The sequence below is a fragment of the Temnothorax curvispinosus genome, unplaced genomic scaffold (assembly GCF_003070985.1).
Source record: "Temnothorax curvispinosus isolate PA1 unplaced genomic scaffold, ASM307098v1 QBEX01000258.1, whole genome shotgun sequence".
NCBI lineage: Eukaryota > Metazoa > Arthropoda > Insecta > Hymenoptera > Formicidae > Temnothorax > Temnothorax curvispinosus.
In genome coordinates, this window is record NW_020210038.1 from 713,941 (window position 1) to 739,916 (window position 25,976).

At 40.8% G+C, this 25,976-nt stretch overlaps 1 protein-coding gene across 3 annotated transcripts in view; it reads right to left on the bottom strand.

The window, feature by feature from the left end:
* LOC112451818 (carbonic anhydrase-related protein 10) overlaps positions 1-25,976 on the bottom strand; it is a 127,763-nt gene that overhangs the window by 56,954 nt on the left and 44,833 nt on the right. For all 3 annotated transcript variants that reach the window (XM_025011727.1, XM_025011720.1, XM_025011715.1), the window contains exon 2: positions 13,803-13,850. In XM_025011727.1, the coding sequence (XP_024867495.1) occupies positions 13,803-13,850 (48 nt within the window). The remainder of the gene's footprint in view (positions 1-13,802; positions 13,851-25,976) is intronic.

Consider the following 25,976-nt stretch of genomic DNA (forward strand, 5'->3'; position numbering starts at 1 on the left):
TTGTAATTGTCTTCTTGTTATTTTTAAAGTTAGCGCTCATTTATATTTCACTTAAGCTAATGGACCACTTGTAGTCCAGGGAGACTACGAGCTTATCCAAAATGCATCGAGCTAAAATACGGGCGCGGGTTTCCCTCATCGGCACACAACTGCTACGGCAGATCAGGTGTTCGAGGGACTTGAAAATTTCATCAGCTTTCGCAGCCGCGCAACCCGCCATTACGAATAATCTCCTGAAAAAAAAATCGAGTTAGCTTCAAAATCTTAACGAGAATGCACCGCGATAGTATACTGCCGGCTAGCGCGATCGAATATCACCATTTTCGTACGAAAATATGTCAATATATATTTCATCAAGTGTGATAAATCTACGTCATTAGCATTATCACGATTCATAATAAATTTATAACTTTATCGACATCAAGATCGTTTATTTTAAGAGTAAAAAAAAATTACCGCTTTTTGCTAATAGCAGTGTCCAGAAAAACATAGCACGCGGAGTAATAGAATCATTCACGCGGCCAATATAAATTGTAATTTGCATATGGAATTTGCAAACAAACTTCGATAGGATGGCCGTTTTTCAATCCGCGAGAAAACAAAGCAAATTGCTAGTTTTCGCCGCTACGAATATAATGACATTTACAGTTTCAGTAATTTGTCATCACACGCACGCGAGAATTTGCGACCCGGTATCCATATTTACGCTAATCAACGCGTGGCAGAGTGGCTGCAGCAAATATAGCCAAGCATATAGCTTCGACACGCGAGGCAACAATCTCGTCGTTTTACGCGTGTTCGGCGCGATGAATCCTTTCCCAGATGAATCCGCACCAAGATGAAAGAATATATACGTAACATGTGGAAAACGGGCGCAATTAGTAATATTCATACAGCGTTCGTAGTGCCCCAGCGTAATTCGCAACGCCAACGGGCCGAAGCTCTGCCGAAGTTTAATACATAGCGATAACGATAACGCCACTCGTATTCATGCCGTCGCCGTAGCATTGCTCATACATGGGACATACCGATCTGCCAGAGTCGTAGTTGTAAATTTGTTAATTAACTAAGGCAATTGCTTCTGTAGTCCGATAATGAATTCAGTTCTGAATAGTGCGTAACGCGTATGATATGCGCGATGACGAATGGCAGTGAGCGTCATTAATTCTGCACTAAAAGAAAAAAATTAAAATGCGACTTTGTGACATATTGCTCGGATTAACTACTACCAATTTCTCTATTAGAAAGATGAACAAATCATGCGTATAAGTGTCAAAATCTCAGAAATACAAGTTAAATATTAAATTATATTCTGTAATCTAACAGTTATAATTCTTAATAAATCTTCTTAATAAATCTTCTTATAAATCTTATTTTTATAAAAAATTGTTTCTATAAAAATTACTTTAAAAAAGTTATTATTTGTTAGATGATAAATTAAATTGCTAATTGTAAAAAAGAAATATCTCTCTTTTACGATTGACTTTGTAAGCGGGCTTGAATTGGCACTCGCACGATCGATCTCGAAGTTCCCGTTTCTCCGTCTAAGATAAGTCGGCTAATTCGCGTTTACAGGTATACGAGAACCAGGCTACGAGCTTCTACTCTTTGTAGAAGTTTAATCGAAGCTTTTACGCCGAGCATCGTGTGAATAACGCAGCTGCCTGTTTTGTATCTTCATCAGACGACGACGACGACGACGACGACTTCATTACAACCCTCGCGCGCACAAACGCGCGATCGACCAAAATTTCGCCGGTTAACTTGGAGACACGGCGGATTTATTAGTTTGCATCTGTGCCAGTGGGACATATTTATTTATTACTTGCCGATATCGACTGGTTTCCTACACAGTTTGCGATTTACGATCGCGTATGTATACGCGTGGATTTATGCGCGTGATTGCAAAGCTCGTAGTAAAAGGACATTTAGTTACAACCGGCAATCTCATCGGCGGAAAAAAGCAGACCCTCGAGCGCGAATACTTTTTTCTCTCGCACCCGTAATTTTATTGCTCGTATCAGTGATATTGCAAGTAATTCCTTGAAAAGCGTGATAGCTGGAGGCTTCATTTGAATATCCACGCTACCGTATGAACGGCGGGAGAGAACTTCGCAATCAACGGTACAGCACCTGTCGCGTGACCGTTCGTTCGCGAACTTTTTTTTTCCCGGAAGCATAATTCCACCAGTGATGCCGTTATTGCTTTCAGTTTTTAAACGTGGCTGTGCATAAAGACATTTATTACATTCTTCCGCGCAATGTATCGCCGCGTAATATTCGTATCGTGAATCGCGCGTATCGCCGTAAAACCCTGCAGGGACGAATTAATCAATTCGGCGAAATCGGCCTATCCCAATCGCAAGATATATGTATGTGACGAGGTAACTCGCAGATATTTTTCAAGATCAAGTCAAACAGTTTTATCCGTAAAAAAAACTTCGATAATATCTCAGAATATAAAATCTGAATGTTCTAATAACAAAGAATATCATAGGTATCTTTGTACTTTTGTAAAGCTCGATAATAACCACTTACGACAAATCTCATACCGTTGAAGTCTAAGAAATCTTCGCTAGTAATTACTGGTATATTGATACATTGATACATTACCAGTAATTACTGGTCATGCACTCTATCTACGTCAGTTACAAAATCAATCAAGCGATCATTCGTTCTCGACCTCTGCCCATTTACGTTTGGGTCGGCGAGTTAAATCGATAGCGTGTAGTTGGCCTAAATTTCCGTCAATACAAGTTTACGAAACCCTGGAAGAAGATTAAATCCTATATCTCCGAATATTGAACTGCAAGTGTCATAATCTTTACGTTCATGTAAAGTATATCCGGTGCGACTATTAACATTTTCTTCGTCGTCACACCACAACAGGCAACTCTGAAGTTTCACGCATCGAGAATCCGGGTAGGGCATTAGCCGTTGAACTACAAGTGCTAACACGTTTCGATTTTAATCTGATCCAACTCCGGCCGTTAGCTGGCGCGCCGCCAATCGCGCCGGAACGAAAAGAACATTCGCTTTTTAGTGCTAAATAAGCCCGGGCGTATATCGTCGCACATTGAGCGTTAAAAAGTTTCATAGGATCGTCCGCACCCTCGAGTAGCGTTGGATAAAACAACGACGAAATATAAACTTTTACCGGAAGAAAGTACCGTATAGCGATCGCGATTAAATCTGAAAGCGTGGTATCAGTGAAAGCAAATGCGGTTAATTTCCCGTTTAATTAGAACTTCCTGTACACGAAGGGCGAGGGCGAAACGCAAAGATAGACGCAGACCCGTCCGATAAACAGACACGTACCGCATAACGAAAGTGCAGGAGCGCGAAGACCTGCTTGTTTGAAATCCACGCGTCGTGTACTCTTTCTCTTTCTCTGTCTCTCCCCCTCTGCTCGAGTACACGTCGCTATAGTAATGTATGCACGCACTCCAGCAAGCCAGCCAGCTAGCTAGCCAGCCGGCGGATAGACCGACCGGACCGGTACAGCGGAGTGGAGCGGAGTCGGTTTTCCGGAAACATATTCTATGCATACATGCATGTTCAACACCTGCGAAGCAGCGCCGGCATCGTCCGGCCGCCGGTAGTCAGGATGTTAAATTATGGCATTTAAATAATTTCGTTTAATCTCTGTGTGCGGCCCTTCTGCTATACTCCTCTCCCGCACCCGCGCGCTATCTCTCTTCCCACTCTTCCCTCCGTCGTTCTTCTCCGAAACGGATCGCGCGAGCGAGGAATATTTTTCCACGTAATTCCACGGACCGCTCTCTCGCGTCGCCGTTCCGGCCGACAAAAAGCCGTAATGCCGAGAAACACCTTCCGGTAGCTTTACGTCCGCAAATTCGGCCGGGACATTCGCGGTCGGATATTAACCGGCGAGAGAGTGCTAATTAAGCGCGCCGACGACATGTTTTTATCGCCGGCCGTCGCGTGATGAACGCCACATTTCGGTGATATCTCCAAGCTCTAGTCCATATTTCGCTTCACGATGGTTAAAATTAGATGAATGCGTGATAAAACGCGAAATAAGATCTTATCGCTTAATTGCAATCCAAAATTATATCGGGTTAGAGTGTAAAAAGTGCCGGGTTTCGTAATCGAATAAAGTTAAGAATATAAAATTACGCGAATTTTAAAAATCTTCCAATCGGTAATTTGACTTAAAATATGTAAATTATTAAATTATATTATTATTATCGAACCCCTTGCGCCAACCTAATATTTCGCTAAAACCTGGAAATTTTGTTAAAAGTATCATTGTATTCTCCAAGTCTCGGGGGACTCGTGGATAAAATGCAAGAAACGCGGGGATATTTTACAGTCGCCGCGAGCGACACACTTGTTTTGTAAAAACTTGTCAAGATGCGATATCGCGCGTAAATCACGACACAGTGGTGTAACGCGATAACGACACGATTGTGTCGCCTGCGAGTGACTACTCATCGCAAAGAGTGATGCACAACAGCAACCAACGACAACGTGATTGATAGCACATACGTCGGCTTTATCCGCCCGTTATCCTCTACCACTCCGCAATCTGGCTCCCTAGAAAATACGTGCATCGAGCGCGTGACAAATTTATTTTCAGTGACTCTAAGAGCATGCTTCTATAATCGTATAGTATCGATCGACTTGGTGAATCGTTGATTGAAAGGGACTTTATTATCTCACGAATACCTATCTACATCTGAAAGAAAACGTGGGATTTACCATATTGGCGAGAAAAAAAAATAAAGATAAAATAATGACGGAAAGGTGGTTCTCTCCGCTTTCTGGAAATATGGATTTAAGTTTGGTTTGTAAATAAACTCTTTAATAGTCCGGCCACGGCATCCAATTTACTCTGGCGTTCGTGACCACAAGCGTTTTAGAAACGCGACAATGAACGCAACGCAAAAGAAAAGAAAATCTCCATCCACCCTCTCTTCATCCCTCCCCTCTCCCCGTGTTTTTCCATCTCGTACGTCCCTTCCTCGCGACCTACGTATACCGCGGGCACAGTTAAGTCGGCGCACTTGCATTCAGCGCGAAGTGATAAAGATGGAAAGTGGCCGGCATTTGCATGTTTATTCCACTTCTTTAATTCCGTCCGTTCTTTCTTCTCTACCACCGGCCCCGTATAGTGGCGATTCACGCGCAGCCACACGCACGGAAAAATATACGGGAAGACCCCGCTCCCCTCAGGCCTGAATCGCGGTTGCGGTGGCAAAAACCACGGAATCGCGTATTTTGTGTGTTTCATCGGTTTCCGCTGCCTTGGCTCGTGGTATCTCACCAAATTTCGACCACGCGCTGAAGTATTCATTCGTCGTCACGTTACGCGCCGATCTGTTTCCACCTTCAATTAAAATCGATGACACGCGTTGCGAGAAATAACGTGACGAATCAGGAAGCGCTATTCTTTTCCTTCAATCACGTCCCGTCCGCATCGCGGCTTTTAATTGCCGGAATGTCGTTAAAATTTTACGACGACGAAATGTCGATTAGTTCAGATATAGACGTGCGGATATATAATTGATTTCTGTTACGTGATTAAGAATAAGAGCTGTGAGAGCTTTGTATACGAATAATACATATCATTTTTAATCCACCCATTTCAATATTAATTCAATTCAATATTAATCTGTTTCAGTATTAATTCTTCTCATTAAAATGTTATTTCGTTTAAATTGTTAAATATAGTGATTATCGATTTCTATTACGATTAAGATCGGAAATTCTGGAACATACCGTGTACATATAAAATAGACATAAATCATTTTGGGCTCATCACTTTGCTTTCATAATTCATTCTCCGGAACATTATTTCAATTGGATTGTTATCACCATTACCGAAAAAAATCAAGTATCGTTTGTCTGACTCGTTTGTCCGTTTTCGCTTAACGTTTTCACTCGGAAATTCGTGATAGCTCTTCATACCATCGTCGTGTTCATGAAATTTGATTTGAATCCGCCTTCGACTAAGTAACTCGCGGCATTGAATGTTCGATTCCATCGAATCTAAAACGCAACGATGCAAGAATTTCGTTGATATATAGACACGCGCTTAACATTTGCAATCTCCGTGCAAACTTCTGTATAGGACGGAATATACAACGCGTCGACCGTCGCGCGTCACTCCGTACGAAGTTTCCACGTGCGTAGATTCGTTTGGTTAATTCCACGGAGTACAGCCAGAGATGGAAGCTATTAGAAGTTTTCGATTCGGCTTGTTAATTATCCAGGACTTGATTTCTCGTGTCGGAATTCGCGCATAGCGACAGCGACGATTTAATCCGCGCCCACGAAACTTTATCGTCATACTGATGCCGAGTGTGTAGGTCGAAGATGTAACATATAATACGTCTCCCCAATCGTATTCTACGTAATTGATAATCGCTAAGAAAATTTTATGTAACAAGAACTGTAAATGAAGTCAACTTATTGAAAAATAGAAGAAATCTGTTTAGCAATAAAATAAAAATCTAATTGTAAGTTATATCCCTTTATATAGAAGAACTATACATAGAAGATACGTATGCAAAAATAATTTCCGACATAAAATGTAAGAAAATGAAAGTTCACACTTCAATCCGAGCTTTAATCTAAATATATGTATAGACACATGGGTTTAAATAGAAGATTGGCACCTTCATTGAAAGCTCGACATGCTGACCGTTAAAAGCTTACATATCCACGAACCAACCCTGGCTTTGGCAACTAGTCGATCAGATATCGGACACGTGCGGTATGACCACGTGGCCAAATTCCATGACATTTCGCAAATTAGTGAAATTCCGAGAAATTCCCGTCTGTTGGCAGTCCCAGAAGCATCGCCGCGGACCGCAGGATTTCATTAATGTTCTTACACACGTGAGGTGTGTCAACCGCAACCCGGTTTCAAAAACTTTACCGGTGTACAAAGATATTCGCGGAGAAAACGAGAGATTAGGTACAAAAGCCGCGCAGTTTATTTTTTACATTAAGCAGCGTATTTCATGCACACGTATAAACAAAATTTCGGACAGACGAAAAGGGGGAAAAAATATGTTCGGAAGAGGCGTGAGAGATGCGTACATTTACGTACATGGATTGACCTTTGACCCATATTGCGAAACACAAAATGTCGCTCTAATTCGCGACTAAAGCTGAGCCCGACCCAGACCTCCCATTGATCATAAATCGCAATGGAAATTTCGTTGACCCTGACGCAAACGCTACGGTTGGACACATCGCTCGGCGTCATGGGAGAGATCAATGCATCATTTTGCGCGGGATGGGCAGAGTGGGTCAAAAAGGCGGAAATAAATCTTCACCTGCGAGAATTTTTATGACGCCGTTACGCCCGCCGCCGAAAAGCGCAATCCATTTTACACCTGCATTAATGACGAACGCCGCGCCATATGGGTAATACATATATATTATATATCGCGGCCCGAAATAAATAATATTCGCGCGGCGCGAAATCAATTATATTTCCAATAAATCCACGTTATCGAGGGTCTATACCACAGTATCGTCGCTGGCTGATGAAAATTACGTTTTTACGAAAATCCGTTATTTTAACACGATAACACGGGGTTTATAATCCTAATATCGATCCTACGTCGAATTCACTCTTCAAAACGCTACAAAAGTTTTCTATCATCTTTTTATAGAGTCTACTTTCCATCTGTGAAATATCAAAATAGCACGTAGAGTGCTGCAACGACACTACCTAATGTCACTTTACAAATGAAGGGACGCTATTTTTATTTGGCTAATGCGCGTCGTTTCCACTCCAAGAGTAAATGTCGCGTACTAGCTACTTTCCGCTGCATTGAAAAGAAAGAAAGGCCAAATTTACGTGGTTCGGTCTTTTAAAAATTATAATGGATGTGTTATTGAAAATGTAAAAATGAGTTCTTCCTAGGATACTCCATTTCCAGTGTTCCATTTTAATTTACTCACATTAATATCTGCGAAATTATATTAGATTATATTAAATATCTGATATCATTCGTTATCTATTGAGTATAATTTTTCTCTTAATGACAGTATACAGCAGAGTTAAACAATGAGGTGCAAAGGTCCGATAAACACTTGTGAGATTTATAGAATCCATTTCTTCGTCTGTTCTCCTAAATAATGCACACGCGATGCACTATTCTCCCAGAACCGGGGTGGCGTGGGAGAAAGTGGACTACTGCATATGTAAGCGCGAGACGGTTTTGATTACCGCGGTATGCTCGGCTATGCCAAGTAGGAATCTGGATTTACGCACGCGAGTGGCCGTTCCCGGCTGCAGCGAACACGTATTCGCCTGGTAATCTCGCCAGCCGAATAGTTGAGCTTTCGGGCAAACTTTGATTGACCGAATGATCGACTTGCTTACCAGAAACTAAGCGTGTCTAAGCAGCTGTTCGCTCCCTCTCTATCTCTCTCTCTCGGTGTGGTTATAAAGCGGTCGCGCAAATTTCTCATATCTGTCCTATAAATCTCACTATTGCGAGCGAATAACATCAACGCATTGATTTGTACAATGACATTTGTAAAAACACCTACTAAGAAAAATGATAGTGATGAATAAAATCTTAAAATGTTTTCTTTACATTATATCAAAGAACTTATATGTATTTAATTAAATTTCATATCATTTAAAATGCACATGTTATTTTACTGTTTTATATTAAAGCAATTATCTGGAATATATTACAAACTCTGAAAAGATCTTTAGCTCGTAAAAGAAAACTTTGTCTTTCTAGATTATTCACGGAATAAACCGTGCGCTGAACTGACGAGATTTATCAAGTTTATCAGGATTCTTAAATACATTTTTAATATTTTTAATACATATACTAAGAATTCCGATTTAGTATGCAATCGGAATGCATACGGTATATTCGTTTAACTTTCTAAAGATAGCATCGCAAGATATTCATGCGCGGTACGAAAGATACCGCAGAAATGACCTACAGGACACACGGTGAATATTTCAGAAGAGCTTGGAAAATTCGTATCAAATATTCAGAAGTGTTATTTTCATCAAAGATTTCCGTTTTAGTATGTAGTATGTCCTATAGAGATGTTTATTTCAACTTACTTATAGATAGTAGAAGACAAAATATCAGAATATATCACTAATTTTGATATGTATAAAAAAAAGACAAAATAACTATAGAATTAGCTAATATTAAAATTTTGAGATGTTAACTTGAATTAAACTTGATATAAAAAAATAAAAGATATAACAAAGATAGTTTTTTGTAAATATTGACTTTTCTTGCTTCATTAAAGGAAATTTTATTTCCAATATTTTATCATCGTATCAAACAGTAAATTTTCCTATATTTATATTATTTACGCAAATATAGTAATAATTTCTTCTTTGAAAGATTTCGAAAAAGATCTTGACGCGCGCGTTTCGCGTCTTTTTCACGTATATATATATTATTTTAGCTACGTGAAGCTACACAATGTTCTCCGTTCAGCTGTTAGAAAACATTCAGTATTCGTGCAACCATTTGTAAAATTGCCTCGGCGTTTGCTTTCGTATTTCGATATTTCCGTCCGCCTTGTTCACGTTTGGATCCAAACGCCGGGTCCGGCCATTTCACGCTTGTTGAACAGCGGACAACTCCGCAATTTGGGTAAAGGACCGTATCGAATGCAGAGTTCAAGAAATTTCTAGTTTTGTTGTCAAGCTGCCCGTAGAAGTGAAGAGAGAAAAAATGTTGAAATATAAATTACATCTTTCAATAATATAAAAATAACACAGTAAGAGTAGAAAATAATTATGTTCACGCAATACTGTTATAGTAATATTCTTGTCTACTCCCGACGAGAGAGAGAGAGCGTTAAAATCCGCGATGGAAAAACATGCATTTATAGCCGCGAGGTGACTTATTCCGCAACAAGGAATTACTTATTTTCTCAGTTGTCGCAGTGCCTAGGCAGCACTCTCTACGTAGCTGCGCAAATATCGTGAGGCTTTCGAATATTTAGAACGCAGGAGCCCGCAATTCCCGCCGGTAAACTGGTTTGCGCGGTAATTTCAATTATCGTATTGCATGGAGATTCGTCTAACTTCTCCCTCATAAATACATTAGTGTTAGTGATTTAACGCGGATGTGCAAATATCCAGGTAGTCGGGCACTCTCAGTTGCTACCGAAAACTTAGCAGGCAAACCTGGCCCAGGTACGTACAGAGTTTGAAAAGGCCATTCATTCAAGTAAATATTTGGACGACAAGGAAATAGGCTATTTACAATTTCTGCTGAAAAAATCAATTCTTTTTCCAACTCGCTAAAATTAAGTTCATCAAGCTCTCATATATTCTATACGATTTTTATCAACGTACGTGCATCTTAAAGCGTATTCTAAAAATAATACAAACATCACCAGCTAATTTTGAAAATAGTAAATTCAAAATTTTCCATGCCTCGCATAAATGTTCATGTTTTCGTTATTATCATGAGCTCGTTTTTGTGTCTATTGCATTTAAATTTAAAATAGCTTTTTTTTACAACGGTTTGTGATGCAGTTTCTACTAGAAATGCAACGCGTGGCTGGAGGCGTATACGAATCCTCGAGAAACGCGTTACATTTTTCAGCGTCTTTAGCTGGAAAGACATATTCTCGCCGCACCGCGGAAATTTCATCTTCAGCTTCGTAGTGCTTCTCTCCTTTCGGGCTTAAGAAACTGTTCGTCGAGTAACGGGGTGCTGTGCCAATGCTACTACCAGTTGCGTGGCGGAGTAAAGGAAAGGACCGAAGTGCGCGCCGAGCTTAATCCCGTCGCCCTGGAAAAGTTCCGCATTCGCGGAGATTTTCTCGCAAGCCATCTCGCCGGGCACATTTTTATTCGTCCGATGATTCACATTGACTCTGCCGCAATTCGCGACTCTAATAATCCCCGTGACTTGTTTCCATGTGGTCGCGAGTATTCCTCGTATTATGAAATATCCCGCCCTTGAGAGCGGTGACCGTTTAATCTTCTAAAACCGATGCGAACGCAGTTTGAATGCATGGTACATAATGAATTAACATTCATCATGGGAACGAAAGCTTCGGAATATATAATTAGAGGATTAAGATATTTTTGCTTATTTACAATAATTCAATGCGGAAATGAAAGTATCGGTGAAATTTTAAATGTCAGCGATTTAATTTTGTAGAAGACGCCGCGCCAGGTTAAATTAGCTACTTTTAAGTTTACGTTTTTTTTTCCGGTATCCAGAGTTGAGAAGAGCGCCGGTAAATCTGGAACACGCAGCATGTTCGCGAATAATCGAAGCAATATATCTTAAAACTTCTTTTTTCGTTCGTCTCACATTTATAATATAACAACGGTAGCAAAGTTCAGCCACTGGTTTGCTCGAAAACCCTCGAGGGCGAAATCAAAGATATATCATATACTGCAGCACGTCGCTCATAAAATCAGAGCAGTTCTGCAGTGAACGCGGTTGCCGCGACACGGTGCATTTTGAGGTCGAAAAAAGCATAAGTGCTCAACTTGCAATCTGCGTTGTAATGTAACCAGATTATTCCGCTGTCGCATAAATACACGCGGAAACGCAATTGTTCATGCACGCTGCGCTCGCACAGACTTTGTGAAATTGGCAGCCTTCCACGTTCAGACTCGCATAAAACATGTACTACATAACATTAAAGAAACACATCTGTTAAAGCTATTAGGAAAATCACGTAAATATAATTACGTTTCGTCTTCAATCTGCAGTTAATTTTTCATTAACAAAATTTTGAATTATGTGGTAATGAACTTCAAGTAAAATTAAACTTCCGAGATGCTAGTAGGTAGAAACGAAATCTTATCTCGAAGCTAAATTCAACGGTACTTTGACAGTATTTTCAGCTAAAAGTTATCTGGGAAGATGTTATAGTGTCAAACGCGAAAAAATTGAATAAAAAAAGCGGCGAGTAATCAGATTTTCGCTGAGAAAAACTCGTCTCCAAATTTATCAAAGATTTCGTAAATGAAAGAGAACACGGTGTAAACCTCGAAGGAAAGGGAAAGGAAACTCTATATAAATCCGGAAAAAGAGGAGTACGTAATATTCAAAGTGCACGACCGAGGGGTTGTAAAACGAGAACCCCCATCTGTCCACGATATGAGATACCAGCGAACCCTAAAAATCGACTCTTGCTATCGATCACGGTAATAAGTCACCTAGCCGATTCAATGGCATAGTAAGTGTATCTAAAGTGCGAGCTATTCCATTGAAAAATTTCATGTAACGCGATGCGCTGTGCGATCAATTGTAAAATAATATTAAAAATGATAAAATACAATACTAACGATATCTTATATATATGTATCTGACACAAACGTCTCTTTCTGAAGCAATTAAATTGCAAAAATGTTAAGATAAAATATGCGAGGTTAAACACTATAATTTATATAGTTATTAATAGTAAATTAATGAATAACGTTTTGTACTTGCTGTTAGTCGTAATATCTGATAATAAAAGATACATTATTCTTTCATTTTATTGAAAAGAGATTCTCGTGTTTCTCGCCTTAAGCGATAATTGTTTTCAAATTCGCGTTATGGAAGTCGAAGCACAAAGACCGAACTAGCAGAAAAAATGACGCGACAAGTTTCGTATTTGCCGTCGCAAGAATATCGCTTGTGATAATAATATTACTGGCACTTCGCGGAGCGGGCTTAATTTCGTTGCAGCACTCGGGCTAATCGATGGCGAAATTCTGTGGCGCTCGTAAATTCCGAAATGAGATCAACAACTTCCTCCCGACATCAACAGGCTGAAGTGAAATTCGTAGGGTCGGTTGGCGCGATCGAAGGAAACGCGCGGGGGAGGACGACCGGACGACTGGAGTGTGCAGCTGAAATTTTTGGCGTTTTATGCGAACGCCCGAGTATACGGCACTGTTTTTCGTGTGGCAGCTGGCTCGCATGGTGGAACAACACTAAACTTAAGACCCAGGACCGACGTGGTGCAGTCTTATCGGCGCGCTCGCCTTATTTTTAATAAAAACTACGACGAGAAGGGGAAGGGTATGGTGCGAGATTAAAAAATTCACCGGCGCCCGGAGGCACTCGATGGCCTCGTAACTTAAAATTAAGAAAATTAGGAAGCCGCACGACCGGTTGAGCTCGCGAAACGTTTATATCCTGTTCTCAGGAATTTAATAGAAATCACTTAGCGAATGATGCACCTGCATCGATACGCCGCAAACTTTCAAACGCGTTTTTATAAATTGAATTTTAACGATAAGTTGATCTCACCTTATTGTAACAAGAAAATGTAGACTCAGTCCGACAGATTAATTTATCGTATGTTTGTAGAGAATATTGCATTATAAAATTTATTTTAATTGTGTGATATACTTTGCGCCACGTCCTCGGAATAACATTAATTCTGCTATTAACGTCGCGCAAACCTTGGTATTCGGTAGTGAAGTTGCGAGAATTTTGTGCAAAATGAACAAACTTGCTGGAACGGGCCGGTTAAGTTTCCTACTTTGTCTATCATGCCGCGCGACAGCCGGAAATATCAAAAAAAGTGAAGACCGCGGAAATTACGGGCGACACACGTATAAAAGCTGCAATAGAGCGAAAAAATGCCACATGACAAGCCCAGCAAATGTTTCTCGACGGTAAATAACTAATACGTAATGCCAAGTATGTTACATAATAATAATAATGAACAAAATTAGCATGCGCTTTATATATTTAGGTATCATTATTCTCAATTTAAGTAGAGATAAATTCAACGAGTGTCTGACATTAATTGACACTTGCAAGACTTTTATCTTCTCTAACGACGAAAAAAGAAAAACTCACCAGAAATACCGTCGTAGGTCCACCATTCCTCCCAACTGGCTTCGGATTCTGTAAATAGAAACATAAAAGAATATCAGTAAAAATCTGGTTTTTTTAAATATTAATCACGTCTACCTTCTAAACTCAGTATCGTACAAACTGTTCTAAATTGTACAGTAACGCGAATACGTTGCAATGCACGTTTGGATTGCGATAGCTGCAATTTTCTTTCTCGCACGTTTCGCCCGAACAGTTCCCGAGACCCCACAAGCATACGTATACGGCGGAAAACTTTAGAGCTCTATCACTACGTCCAAAGACGCCGGCCGGTGCATCGATCAATTGCATTTGTAGATCGGGGACGATCGGTCAATCGATTACCGCGCGGCAGAATTCTAAGGCGGGCGCTCTCGAATTGTGCCACGTGGTTTTATGCGCGTCGGACATACCAGAAGTGCGACGGGTCCATCCCGTCGCACGTGCACACACTCGGGAAACTCGCGCTCCGTCTCCCACCCTCTCGCCCACCCTTTCTCTCTCGCAGCCTCTCTGATCGTAGCTCGACCCCATCTCGCTTTAGACGCTGACCCATATTCGATTATCTGGATGCATGCCATCCAACGCCGTACTGCAAACTAATTGCTTCAAATTGGAAAACTTTCTCGGGCTATCTCGGATCTCCCGCCTCGTCCGCTCTCCCTCGCTCTCTCCCTCTCTCTCTCTCTCTCCTTTCTCTCTCTTTATTGTCAATCTCGGCGTTTCTCGCCGACGTTCCTCTTCTCGGTTCCACAAGCGATATTTATAGGCGTCTACTCTCCGTTTCAGCGTTCATGTTGCATTGGCCGTTACGGACTACCGACTCGTGTCTATAATATCTGACGCGCCACATGTTTATTCGCGTGTACGACGTGCAACATGGCATACATGCTCGCTGATTGTACAGTGTACACCTTAATGGGACCGACAGGCACGCGTTCGCGTAACTGCGCGATTAAATACCTGCAGTCTCACCTGCACGATCTGCAGGACGTCCAGCAGCTTCGTGCTACGATTCGGGAATTTATCAGGAAACATCATCAAAGAAGAACTGGACGAGATGCGAATATAAATTAACGCGATATGTCGATCTCGACGAGTTTATCGGGATTAACTCGAGCTCCCGTTCGAGATAAATGACTTATATCTGAGAACGTCACAGGAAAGTCCCCCGGTCCTGTAGCGTGAAGGAAACCATTTTACAAGTATCGAAATCTGCCATCGTGCTCGTGTGTTATGATCGGCGGAGAATTGATGCGCTGTCGTCACGTGAAATCAGATTTCTTACGAAGGTGAGAGTACGTGTGAATTTTGGCTGTCAAGCGCGAATACAAATGGAATACGCGATCCGGCCGCGGCGAATGTGCTCGCGAGAGCGCGCGACGGATCGACAATCGTGCGCGGCTTATTCGCATCGTGCATAATCGATAGTGACGCCTGTCACTGTCATGCTCGACGGATGATATTATCAGCTCGAGCATTGCACGCGGCAACTCTTGAACCCGATATTAGAATCATCGTCGAATCGAGAACAAATCGAAGATGTTTGAGTTATTTCGCGAATTTATCTCTCTATGACTGTATTAAGCATCATCAGATTGTTAAAGACAATAGTGGAAGTAGCTGACGGAAGTAGGCGGCAAACATTGTTAACTTTAATAACAAAATTCTATAGTCGAATTAATCTCACATCTTGACAGATGACATTTTAGCTGTTCCGATATCTTTCTGACTTTAATCATATTTTTTATTAAAGCAACAATTTCGACTCGATTTTCAGTGAAATAAAACAGATGGGTTTCGTCACGAGGCAATAAAAAGTTTATTAGTCTCGTAACCTCGTCTAAGTTTCGACCGTAACGTTTTCCTCTGACGGATATTTTAGGGCAACGTCGTCCAATACGACTAATTTGAATATTTCATTTGTGGAAGACCTGTTTTCTCAGCAGAACATTCCATCATTCATTGCACGTTTTATATTCAGACTGTTTTGACGCGACACTCGATGCATACGAAAAAAATATTTGTAGAGAATTCCACAGTTTGCGATCATAGTTTTAGTAACGTTGAGAATTACAACGAGAACCTGCAATTGATTCTCCTATAGCAATAAATGTTTATTTCAAATTTTGTGCGATAATGTGCACGTGCACGATATCTAATTCATATATCCTGTCGTTTTATCAAAGTGACAAATCGATAATTTCGTCAGGCCGAAGTCCACGAAGTTACCATTAATACTGACTTGCATATGCGAAGATACGTTTACGAGGTGCTTCCTGCCGGCGTCATTTCGATTATACGATAGCGTTTATCGTGCCCGGATCGCACGTCCCTGCACACGAGCGATCACGAACGGCGTTTCAGATACTTATGTCTGACATAGCACAAAGAAGTATCTTTTAGCGCAAGAAAGTATCATCCAAAGTAACGATAACGCAGAACTGTCGCATATCGCTGAGAAAACTTTTATATTGAAGACGCGTGATGAGCGTGAAACTTTTTTTTTAGTTTTGCAACTCACAATCAGTCGCTTTGTCATTGCGAAAACAAGTGAAATAGAGACTTTCGGTAAACACCTTAAGACCTACGACGTACCCGGAAATGCGCAAAGACCATGCGCCTTTCTAATGCACGCGTCGATGCCTGACCTATTTCTGACCGTACTACTTACGTTAAGTAGCAGCGCGAGATGCCTCAAGTGAATCTCACTCGCTTTGCTTCTTCTCGTAATAATATCGTCCAACTTCATTCCCTCTTGTTTTCTTTTTCTCGTTTTCGTGTATCTTGCTTTAGTTGCATTACAAATGCGACATTATGTCGTGTAATAACACAGATGCGAAACATTTCCCTGATTATGTTTTCACGCTAACTGCGGAAAGACCAACGCGCATGGCAAATGTTCTGAGCACAAATTTAACAAGCCGCTTAAACGGGATGTGTCGGAATAGTTTATCTTCGTGCGGAAAAACCGTCGCAATTTCTCTTAATTACAAGATGAATCTGATGAAAAATAAATGAAAAGATATGTACGAAAATGTAATATAAATATTTATATGTCATAAATTTTATCTAATTGTATATCAATTAAACGCCACTCTTGATATTCTGTCATTTATTTTATAATAATTTCGTTATTCACAAGACACGTTAAGCGCCATCACGACTTATATAAATTTTTAATAATATAATTATATTAATTATATTACTCCAAAAAATATGTAGGATGAAATTAAAATGCGAGAAATAGTTTACTTAAAATATAAACGTTAAAAATGTTATAATCATCAGACGCGTACAACAATATTTCACACAATCCTAACAGCAATCTAATTTGCTCATTATGTACTTTCGGTGCAAGAAATGAACAGTTATTAAATAAAAGCAGACATATATTGTTATAGGTTCTACGGACAACATTCTCGAATAAAACGTTATGCGAAATCTCTCGGAGCAAAAGTAGAAAAAGAAAGAGAGGGAAGAAAAAGAGAGAGATTAGTTCACAGTTATCCAAGGACGAATTACGCAATTATACGTGCAATGAAAGTCTCGCAAGAACGCGCCCAAGAGCGGTCTCGCATGCACCGGATGCGTACATGGCTGCATGGGAATTGCACGCGGGTTAAAGGGAGCCTCGCCTCGGGGTAACGCCTGCGCCAATTTCTCGTCCGCCTCGCGGCAAGAGCATATCCGTACCGGCAGGTGCGAGCGCACTTACACAATCTTCCCGCATTCAGCAAATTGTTACTCTTATTACACGCGGAATCGATAGTACGCCTATTCCGCCGCGCTCTCCTTACCATTACGCCACTTTCTCGAAAACCCTTTTCCCTCTGGGAAAACAACCCGCGTATCCCTGATACGTGTGTCGGACCTCGCTCGCCCTAAGGCCGGCGGAATAACTTTCCGCGAAGCTTTCAATAATTCATGTCACGTGCCGCGCTGTCGGAGATTCGCGAGAAATACGCAACAGGAAATTGATCTTATCAGAGAAAAGTTTAGCCCGGGCCTATATAAATAATTAGTACTTTATTTTAATTTCTTAAGATACGCTCTTTTCCTTAATGCAAAAATTACAAGTTCCTCGTCTCATTTACGTTAACGTAAGCATCCTCCAATAAACGTGACTTCTCCCTGTCGATGAATCGATCCCGTGAATAAGTTCCTCGTTCGATTTTTACCGCGAACGATACTATGAGTAAGCCAATTTTCGAGGCACCATGCACGATAGGCGATAGGCGATAGGGTAGGCGACATTGCCGAATCAGAGGGAGGGAGTGTTTGCGCTAAATTAATTTCGGGTCAGGCGCGAGCAAAGACACGTAACGTGTGTGTAGTGAACAAAGTGAAACAAAATTGAATCACGGATCGAAAGTGCGGACTGCGGGCTTGGTGCAACGAGGGGTTATCCCAGGGCAGAACTAACGCACGCGAGGGTGTGTTAAAGCACCGCGGTTCGGATAATTTAAGTAAATATTTCGTGATATAAATGAAAGGCACGTGAGCCAGATACTGATTAAACATTAAAATTGATCGCCGTGGAGCCATACGAAATTACAGTCCACAAATGCCGGCGCGCCGTTTCGCAAGATAAGACTGGGCAAATAACGGTGCAGATACTATCGCCTGTGCCTCTTTCTTTTATCAAGAGGCATATCAAATAAGTCTATAACTAACCAACGTAGACCGTATCACAGCAAAGTTATTTCACAATCAGGCGCATAGCGCACGAAATATTTTCGAGATACTAATGGGAGGTTCGCTCTGGATACAAACGATTCTCTAAGAAACTCTTCCTTTCGAGCAATAGGTTTCCCCCTCTCGTAAATTGTTTAATATTAATCTCATAAAATTCCAATATTACAAGTTTTATATTAATACGTAACATTCGTTGACGTAAACGGTTTTTTTCTTTTAAATACCTAAGAACGAATCTCTCGTACCGAGAGAGTTCCGATATTCGTTACGGTTTAATCGATACAGCCGGCAGCGTGCCGACGATCCCGACACGTGATAATTCCGCGTAATTCTATTCGTATACGCGATGCGAAATTACCGGGCACCTTGAACGACGTGACGTGGAAGCGGAACGAGATCATCCGCCGCCCCGGCTAATTTTCTAATACTTATTCTTCTATTACAGCACAGCGCGCGCGTCCGCACGTTACCATATTACCTACACTCGTGATCTGAATACATGCATATTCATCCATACGTCTTTATAACGGCGGGCGCACACAGCTAAGGACCCTTTTTTGCATAGAGAGCCACCCCGTATAAACGGATAAATTCAAATTGAAGCAGCACAAAAGTGTAAATGAACTTTGCGCCGAAAAGGGCCGCTTGTCCAGGCGCCGTCGACACGGATGACTTTAAAGGGGTCGGATGGCCTTTGCGTATATATACGGCAGCCTCCGGATTAAAAGATGAAAAGAAGTACGAGCGTCGACGTACGCTCACCAGTTAATGACCGACCGTGCACTTTCCTTCGCGTATTTAAACGACCTGCGTGTAAATTTCTTTTATAATGAAGTTTACTACAAAAGCTTGAGGGTCAACTTCATTCTAACAAGCTTTTTCAAACTATAAAAATCTCCATAAAGATGCTATATACACACTTCAATTTCCTTATAATATTTTATGAAAAGTCTCATTTACAGAATTAAGATTAGTACGCATCACAAAGTTTATATTGTTCGTTGTTTCTAGATAATTAGAAATATTGCTCTTTCTATCTTATTAATTATAAAAGTGCTTATTAATTATAGAAGTAAAATATACAAAGTGGTTTGTAATGACGACAAAAATGAAAATGCCGCAGAAATATTTCCGCGCCAATGTCAATCTTTCAACGTTTATCATAGCCGCAACGTTTATCATACTCCTCTTGGAACTTTGGATTAATCGCAAAGTATATGAGGGTAACAAGCGGGGTCGTAAACGAATTCCCTGCTACCTACGTTCTTCGCGAAGTGTCGGAGGGGTGCGGACGCGTAGGAGGGACTACTTGCGGCGTTCGTTCGTGCTCGAGCGAAGGGGGCGCGAAATGGGTTATACAGAGGAGAGTAGGATAGAGGAAAGGAAGGTGCGAGAGCCGGGGTGTCCAAACGAGTGGCCAAATGTAATTTAAAGAAGGAACGAACTTCATCTCCTACCACCACACTCTCGAGCCCACTCACCACCACCCGCCTCTACCGTCCCATCCTCGGGCAACGACCAGAAGGAAGAAGGCGAAAAGTTCAGTCTGGTTTACAATTCAGCCCGCATACAGCCCTGCCCTCCTACCCGTCTTTCTCAGCATCATCATCTTCTTCTCTCACTCTTTCTCATCCGTTCTCTCGTCACCATTCTTGTTTGATTTCGCCGAACTACAGTTTATTTCGAGTTTGCCTGACGCGAAACACTATCTATATATAACGGTACCATCAATCGATGAATAATATTCTCTTTCTTTCTTCCGGTCATCTTCCTTTCATTATCACACGGTTAATTCCATAAAACTTAATGAGTCTACCTGATAATTTGATAGGCGAACACTTAAATTTTGCATTCCAAATTTTACCAATAAATGACTGACCTTTATGTCTTTAAGATTTTTATACACGGCTTCTTAATATATAATTTTATGCGTGTCTTAAATAATTAAGGAAATAAAGTGGTTATAATTAAGAAGTATTAAAAAATATTACTCGCAAAATATATTAAGAATCGCCGTATAAATTTCTTTTTAACCTTCTTTATATCTTGTATATACTTAAAATATAAGTATATACTTATTTTTTAAATAAGAAAAAACATTATATATAAGTAGAAAGTTGTAGATAAAAAAAGACTTTATGATTTTATATTATCTGAAAACTTTTGAGCGCGAAGAAATTCCCATACTAGTAAATTCATAATTTAGATTAGAGTGCCGTAGTACAGAATCCATTACAGAAATAAACCAACTTAAAATCTTTTAAAAAATATGTTTAAATACGATAAAATACTTATATATAAATTACAAAAATAATTGTAAAGTAAAGAAAACCTGAAAAAGAAAAACTGGATAGATAACCAAATTTAAACGTATACAAAGTGGTTTGACATAAAAAAATTAATAGTTAATTAAAGAAACTAATTTGACACTGACTGATCGAATAAAAAACATCTATATATCAATTCTTAAATAATGAAATATCCGGCATCTAATACAATTTCTGTCGAAAATAAAGCATGATTGGTAATAAAGAACCAATGAGAAAACCGAACGAGATACGTGCATCCACGGCTCCTTCGATATTCACTTAACGTGTGGTTCCAGCAGAACGGATGCGATTCGTTAAGCTTGATATCGCCGTGCACTTACGGCGACAGCGGCAATAAATCGCATACGCGCACGCGAATTCTCAACGATTCGAAACGCCGTCGAGTGTCTGCGTGTGAATGGCTCGCGTCTACGTGTAGACCGTGTAAACTACTTCTTTACGCGTAATCCACGTAGACGGTGCATAATTCACGCGAACGGCGCCACTAATGGCCACGCTTCTCCACCTTTCCCTTGTTTTTAAAATAAACACTTTAATGGAAGAAATTAAATTTAATTTACGATTATTTGAGTTTTTCCCGTTGTATTACAGCTAAAGTAAACGTTAGCACGAGAATTATTTGCAAGATAATTTTAATTTTGCACGCGTTGCACACAGTGCAAATCGAAATCGCACGCATCAACGAATTTCTCCTCGTTCATCGATTAGGCGCTTTGCTTCGATCGGCGATTGCGCCCACCTCGTCGGAGCGCCTGCCCAAACATAAACTCTTAACTACTTGGTGCACGGATCGAAACGACGGCGGCGTCTCTAGTAAGTGCGGCCGTAAACACGTGCGCGGGGTGGTCTCCTTAATCCTTAAAACCTCCGGTCCGCGCGATTCGTTTCACCGTTCATCCCCGAATTTATAGCCTTTTCGCGATGCGGCGCGGCCGGCGCGTCGGAGTCTCGTTTCGGAATTCTCGCCCTCATCTTCCGCGACGTCGCTCCACGAGCGTTTTAGTAACGACCACCGTCGTCGTTTCCATTTCCCCGGCGAGAGGGGAAGGGGAGTGGAAACAACGTGTAGGAAAAAGAGGCGGTCTCGGGATAAAGGTTCCGCACAAGTCGCGCGTTTACTTCGCGTCATCAGCGTAATTGTATGCGAGGGAATAAACAAAACTATAAAGCTCTCGCCGGTCCGGATTACTTTTCCGCAAGTTCTCTCCTTGCGGTTCCCGTTCTCTCCCTTTCTGTCTCTCTCTCTCCACGGCCATTTTTCTCATGGCCTCCCTTTCTTTCTCTCTCTCTCCTCGCTCGGTTTCTTTACGTCCCGTGGAAGCTCCTTGCACTCCCTCTCGCTCTCCTATCTCTGAAGCTTCCGGAATCGAGGAACGCGCGTGTGCGCCTAACTCACACGTGGCATCGACCCTCCCGCGCACATGAGTCTACAGGGTGTATCTCAAAACCTAAGAATTCAATTTTTCATTTTACAATCGTTATCATTATTAACGCGACTAAATAAAACTGTATTCTATTCGCATATAAAAACGTATGTTATATAAAAATAATATTTTAGTGTATCGCGGATCTCTTAAACTTCTTAGGAAGGTAGATCTCTACATTTCAAGACACAGCCTGTATACCAATACGCTTCTCATGAAATTTGCGCACGTATGGGTGGTGCGCATGTGTAAATACATGCACACACAACGGCACCCGGACCGACTCCCCAGCCTTCCTTGGCGGTTGCTTTTTATTTACCCCATTTCCTCCTTTGTTTACTCGAGGGGTTCCTTCGCTATCCTCGTCCCTCTTCTTCTTCTTCTTCTTCTTCTCCAATGGCTCCCAATCCTCCTTTCCTATGGAATCGAGCACAGCCTCGGGGATGGCGCACAGGGCCGAATCAAACGAACTCGTCACCCTTGTCGGCGTTCCCTCTTGAGAACCGGCCAATGGGATTAACGGGCAATCGGGGTGGCAGGTGAAATTCTCACTGGAGTTCCACTCAATGACTCCTTTAAACTCCTGCGGTTGAAGTTCTCTCGCGAAAAAGATTTCGTAGATAAACGCAAAGCGTCGATCATGATCGCCTTTTCTCGATTCGTTTTCCCCATTGCGCATACGTAACGTATGCTCTCACACGTCTTATACAATTCTTATGAAACTTTACGAATTTGTAATATATGCAAATAAGATATTGCAGGCCCCGATGGTGCGCGATAGAAAGTAATTTTAGCGAAATTGCAGGCAAGTGCGGACCTATCTTGTATCTGCCATATATTTATGTTACGGTATTTATTCGTTAATTATTTGTTAATATCATATTTTATATGTATACAGTATTTTTCAATTTTGCTATTTTAGCTTTTACGCGTAATTATTTAATTGCTTTAAAGCTGAAATTCCAGCCAATCTATTTTACCTTCTCAGTTTCCCGATGGTAGTTTATGGCATTTATCATGATTCTACCGCAAAGGCATGCGTGTGTGTGCGTACGTATATGTAGGCAAAACGCGTCTGGCGACGCTTTATCCTTTTGTTGCGACAGGCAGAGCGCATGGCTACGCTACTGACGTTAAATTTACGTGAGAGAAAACGAGGGGTGCAGGCACCGCACTCGTAAATACGCCCTCGTAAACACGTGCCCCCGCGGCGACATTAGGACACGTAAATGAACTAATATCGCGTTCCACCTCTCATCCTCCGCGGCACAAGTGCTTTCCCGGCGCCGGTCCTAATTACGCTAGCATAATGAATCCGTGAGACGAAGCACGATGATTTCACAATATTCTCCACAAACGACGCAGGTATAACGGCAAGACTGCGCGTAAAGCGCAGTTGCGTCAGAAAAAGATAAATAACAATGCCAGTGATTGAGCAATATTATACAATTTAATAATTTTTCAATAAAAGATATTAACGCGACTCGTTACAACTTCATCTCAGACATGTAATAATGTGTTACTCATTTGATGACTACGTTTTTTTTATAATTTTATATATAAACATCTATTTCTTAAAATAATCTACTGTAATTTAAATTAAAAAGGCTGGTGGAACAATATATTGCTCTTTAAATATATAGAATCGTCCTATTAACCGGTGCTCGATTTCTGGGGAAACATGCACGTGCGTGCCATTCGAGAGATGCAACACAGGGGCGTTCATCAGTGTCCTTAACTTCCGGAATGCTCATCACGCAAGGAAACATCGAATGCAAGCGCAACGGGTTAAACCCGTGAGAATGAGAGTTCGTAGCGCTGGGGGGTTTGAGTTGCGTGCGCTGTTTCTAAGCTGCTTAGAATTTACGAGCTACGTCGCAAATGGCACCTTCATCCTCTGTCTCGGGATGCAACCGAGTAAGACATTCGGCCTGATCCGTGAACTTTGCTGACATTGCGACAAGCCAGTGTGTTCCGTAAATTTCCGATCGACCAAAACGCATACGGTCGGCGATTTGTATCATAAAATTACGTTTTCGTCTTACAGCAATCTGAATAAGAGCATCGTGTTCAACAATCGATTATTGTTTGAGTTTAAAATATCTTCCCTTTTTTTTTTAATAAGCAAACAAACGGTGACGCATATTAACGATGCTGGTTTGCATAACTTTGATACTGATTATTCAAAAAAATCCTTTCGTTAAGTAGATCCGCCCTGGATCGCGCGAGCTTGCAAGAAGACGACGATGTGTACTTAACTTATTCGTTACAAAGTTCCAATATTGGATTATTCGACATTATCGACTTTGCTTCTTCGAAACTGCCATATACGTGATATTTTTTATCGCTTTCGTTAGAGATGTTTATTTTCTTAGGAAGCCCAGCAAAAATTGATACATCCACCCGAAATTGTGACGCGCCGTTTTTTATGTTTCTTATAATTCACGTGGCAAAGATATGAAAAAACATATATATGGTGATGGTGAAAAATGAGTTAACATATTCTACATTCTTGCAATTTTTAATTCATTAACTCACATTCACATAAATGCCACACGGGAGACGCAAAAGAGAGGCGCGACGAGGTCGACGTTTACTTTCTCCCGGACATGGCTGATGGTGCGTACGCACTTAGGAACGGAGATTGGCGCAGGGCGAGAGGGAGGGCCGGAGGGGTAACTTCGTTCAGGTTAGCGGTGATTCGATTTACCTGGAAGGCCGGTACGGCCAAGTGTACAACATGTTGCAGGCTGGGACAGCAATATGTAATCCACTTTAGCCACGCGCGCGCTGCCTCTCCTGGCTCTCCTTCTCTGTCTCTCCGTTCTCTCGCACGCGATATTTATCCCTCTCCCTATTCCCGTTCCTGTCACCCTCTATCTATCTTTCTCTCTCTCTCTCTCTATCTTTCTCTTTCTCTGTTCTCGACCACGGATGCTGCCTATCGTTAAGTAGATTTTCCATATTACGAGAACGCTATCATCGATTCTCATGTTGCAAAAACGTAAAAAATAAATACAATCGTTAAAAGTCACATGTCAAAGTTGCTGTCCAAATACGCGATTATAGAAATTTTATGAGAAAAAAGAAAATATATGTTTCTAAGAATTAAAATTCGAAAGAGAAACTTTCGAAACATCTCTGCCAATAATGAAACGTAATTCTGTTCTTGTCAACCTTTATTATCGAGATCTTAGTGGGTCTTTGTAAATTAACTCTTTTTCTCTCTTCCCCTTTTTAGCAAAAAAGAAAGCCAGTATATTGTACAATTTAATTTATTATCGTTAAATATAAATAAGATAATAATTTCATAAAATCCATATTGAATCAACTAGTAAAATATATAAATCACAAGAATTTCAAACGTTATAATCTAGTTATATTTGCGATATCTTTTCGTTTCTTATAATATGTATAGATTTTCCATAATGCTTAACTATATCTGCATTTTATAAATTATCATAAATTTAGCATGGCAATATTAATGATCATTTAGCATCTATAATATATATTTCTTCATTTCTACTTATCATATTTAATCATGAACACGATTACTTAATTTCAAATTTTATTGAAATAAAATAACCACGTAATTTAATCTAATTCTATTTTATGTTCTCGACGAAAATGAAATCAGCAATAAAACTTTCAAAAAGAATTTTGCTAACACACGTATATTGCAGCAAAGTTGAAAAGGAACGCCAAGT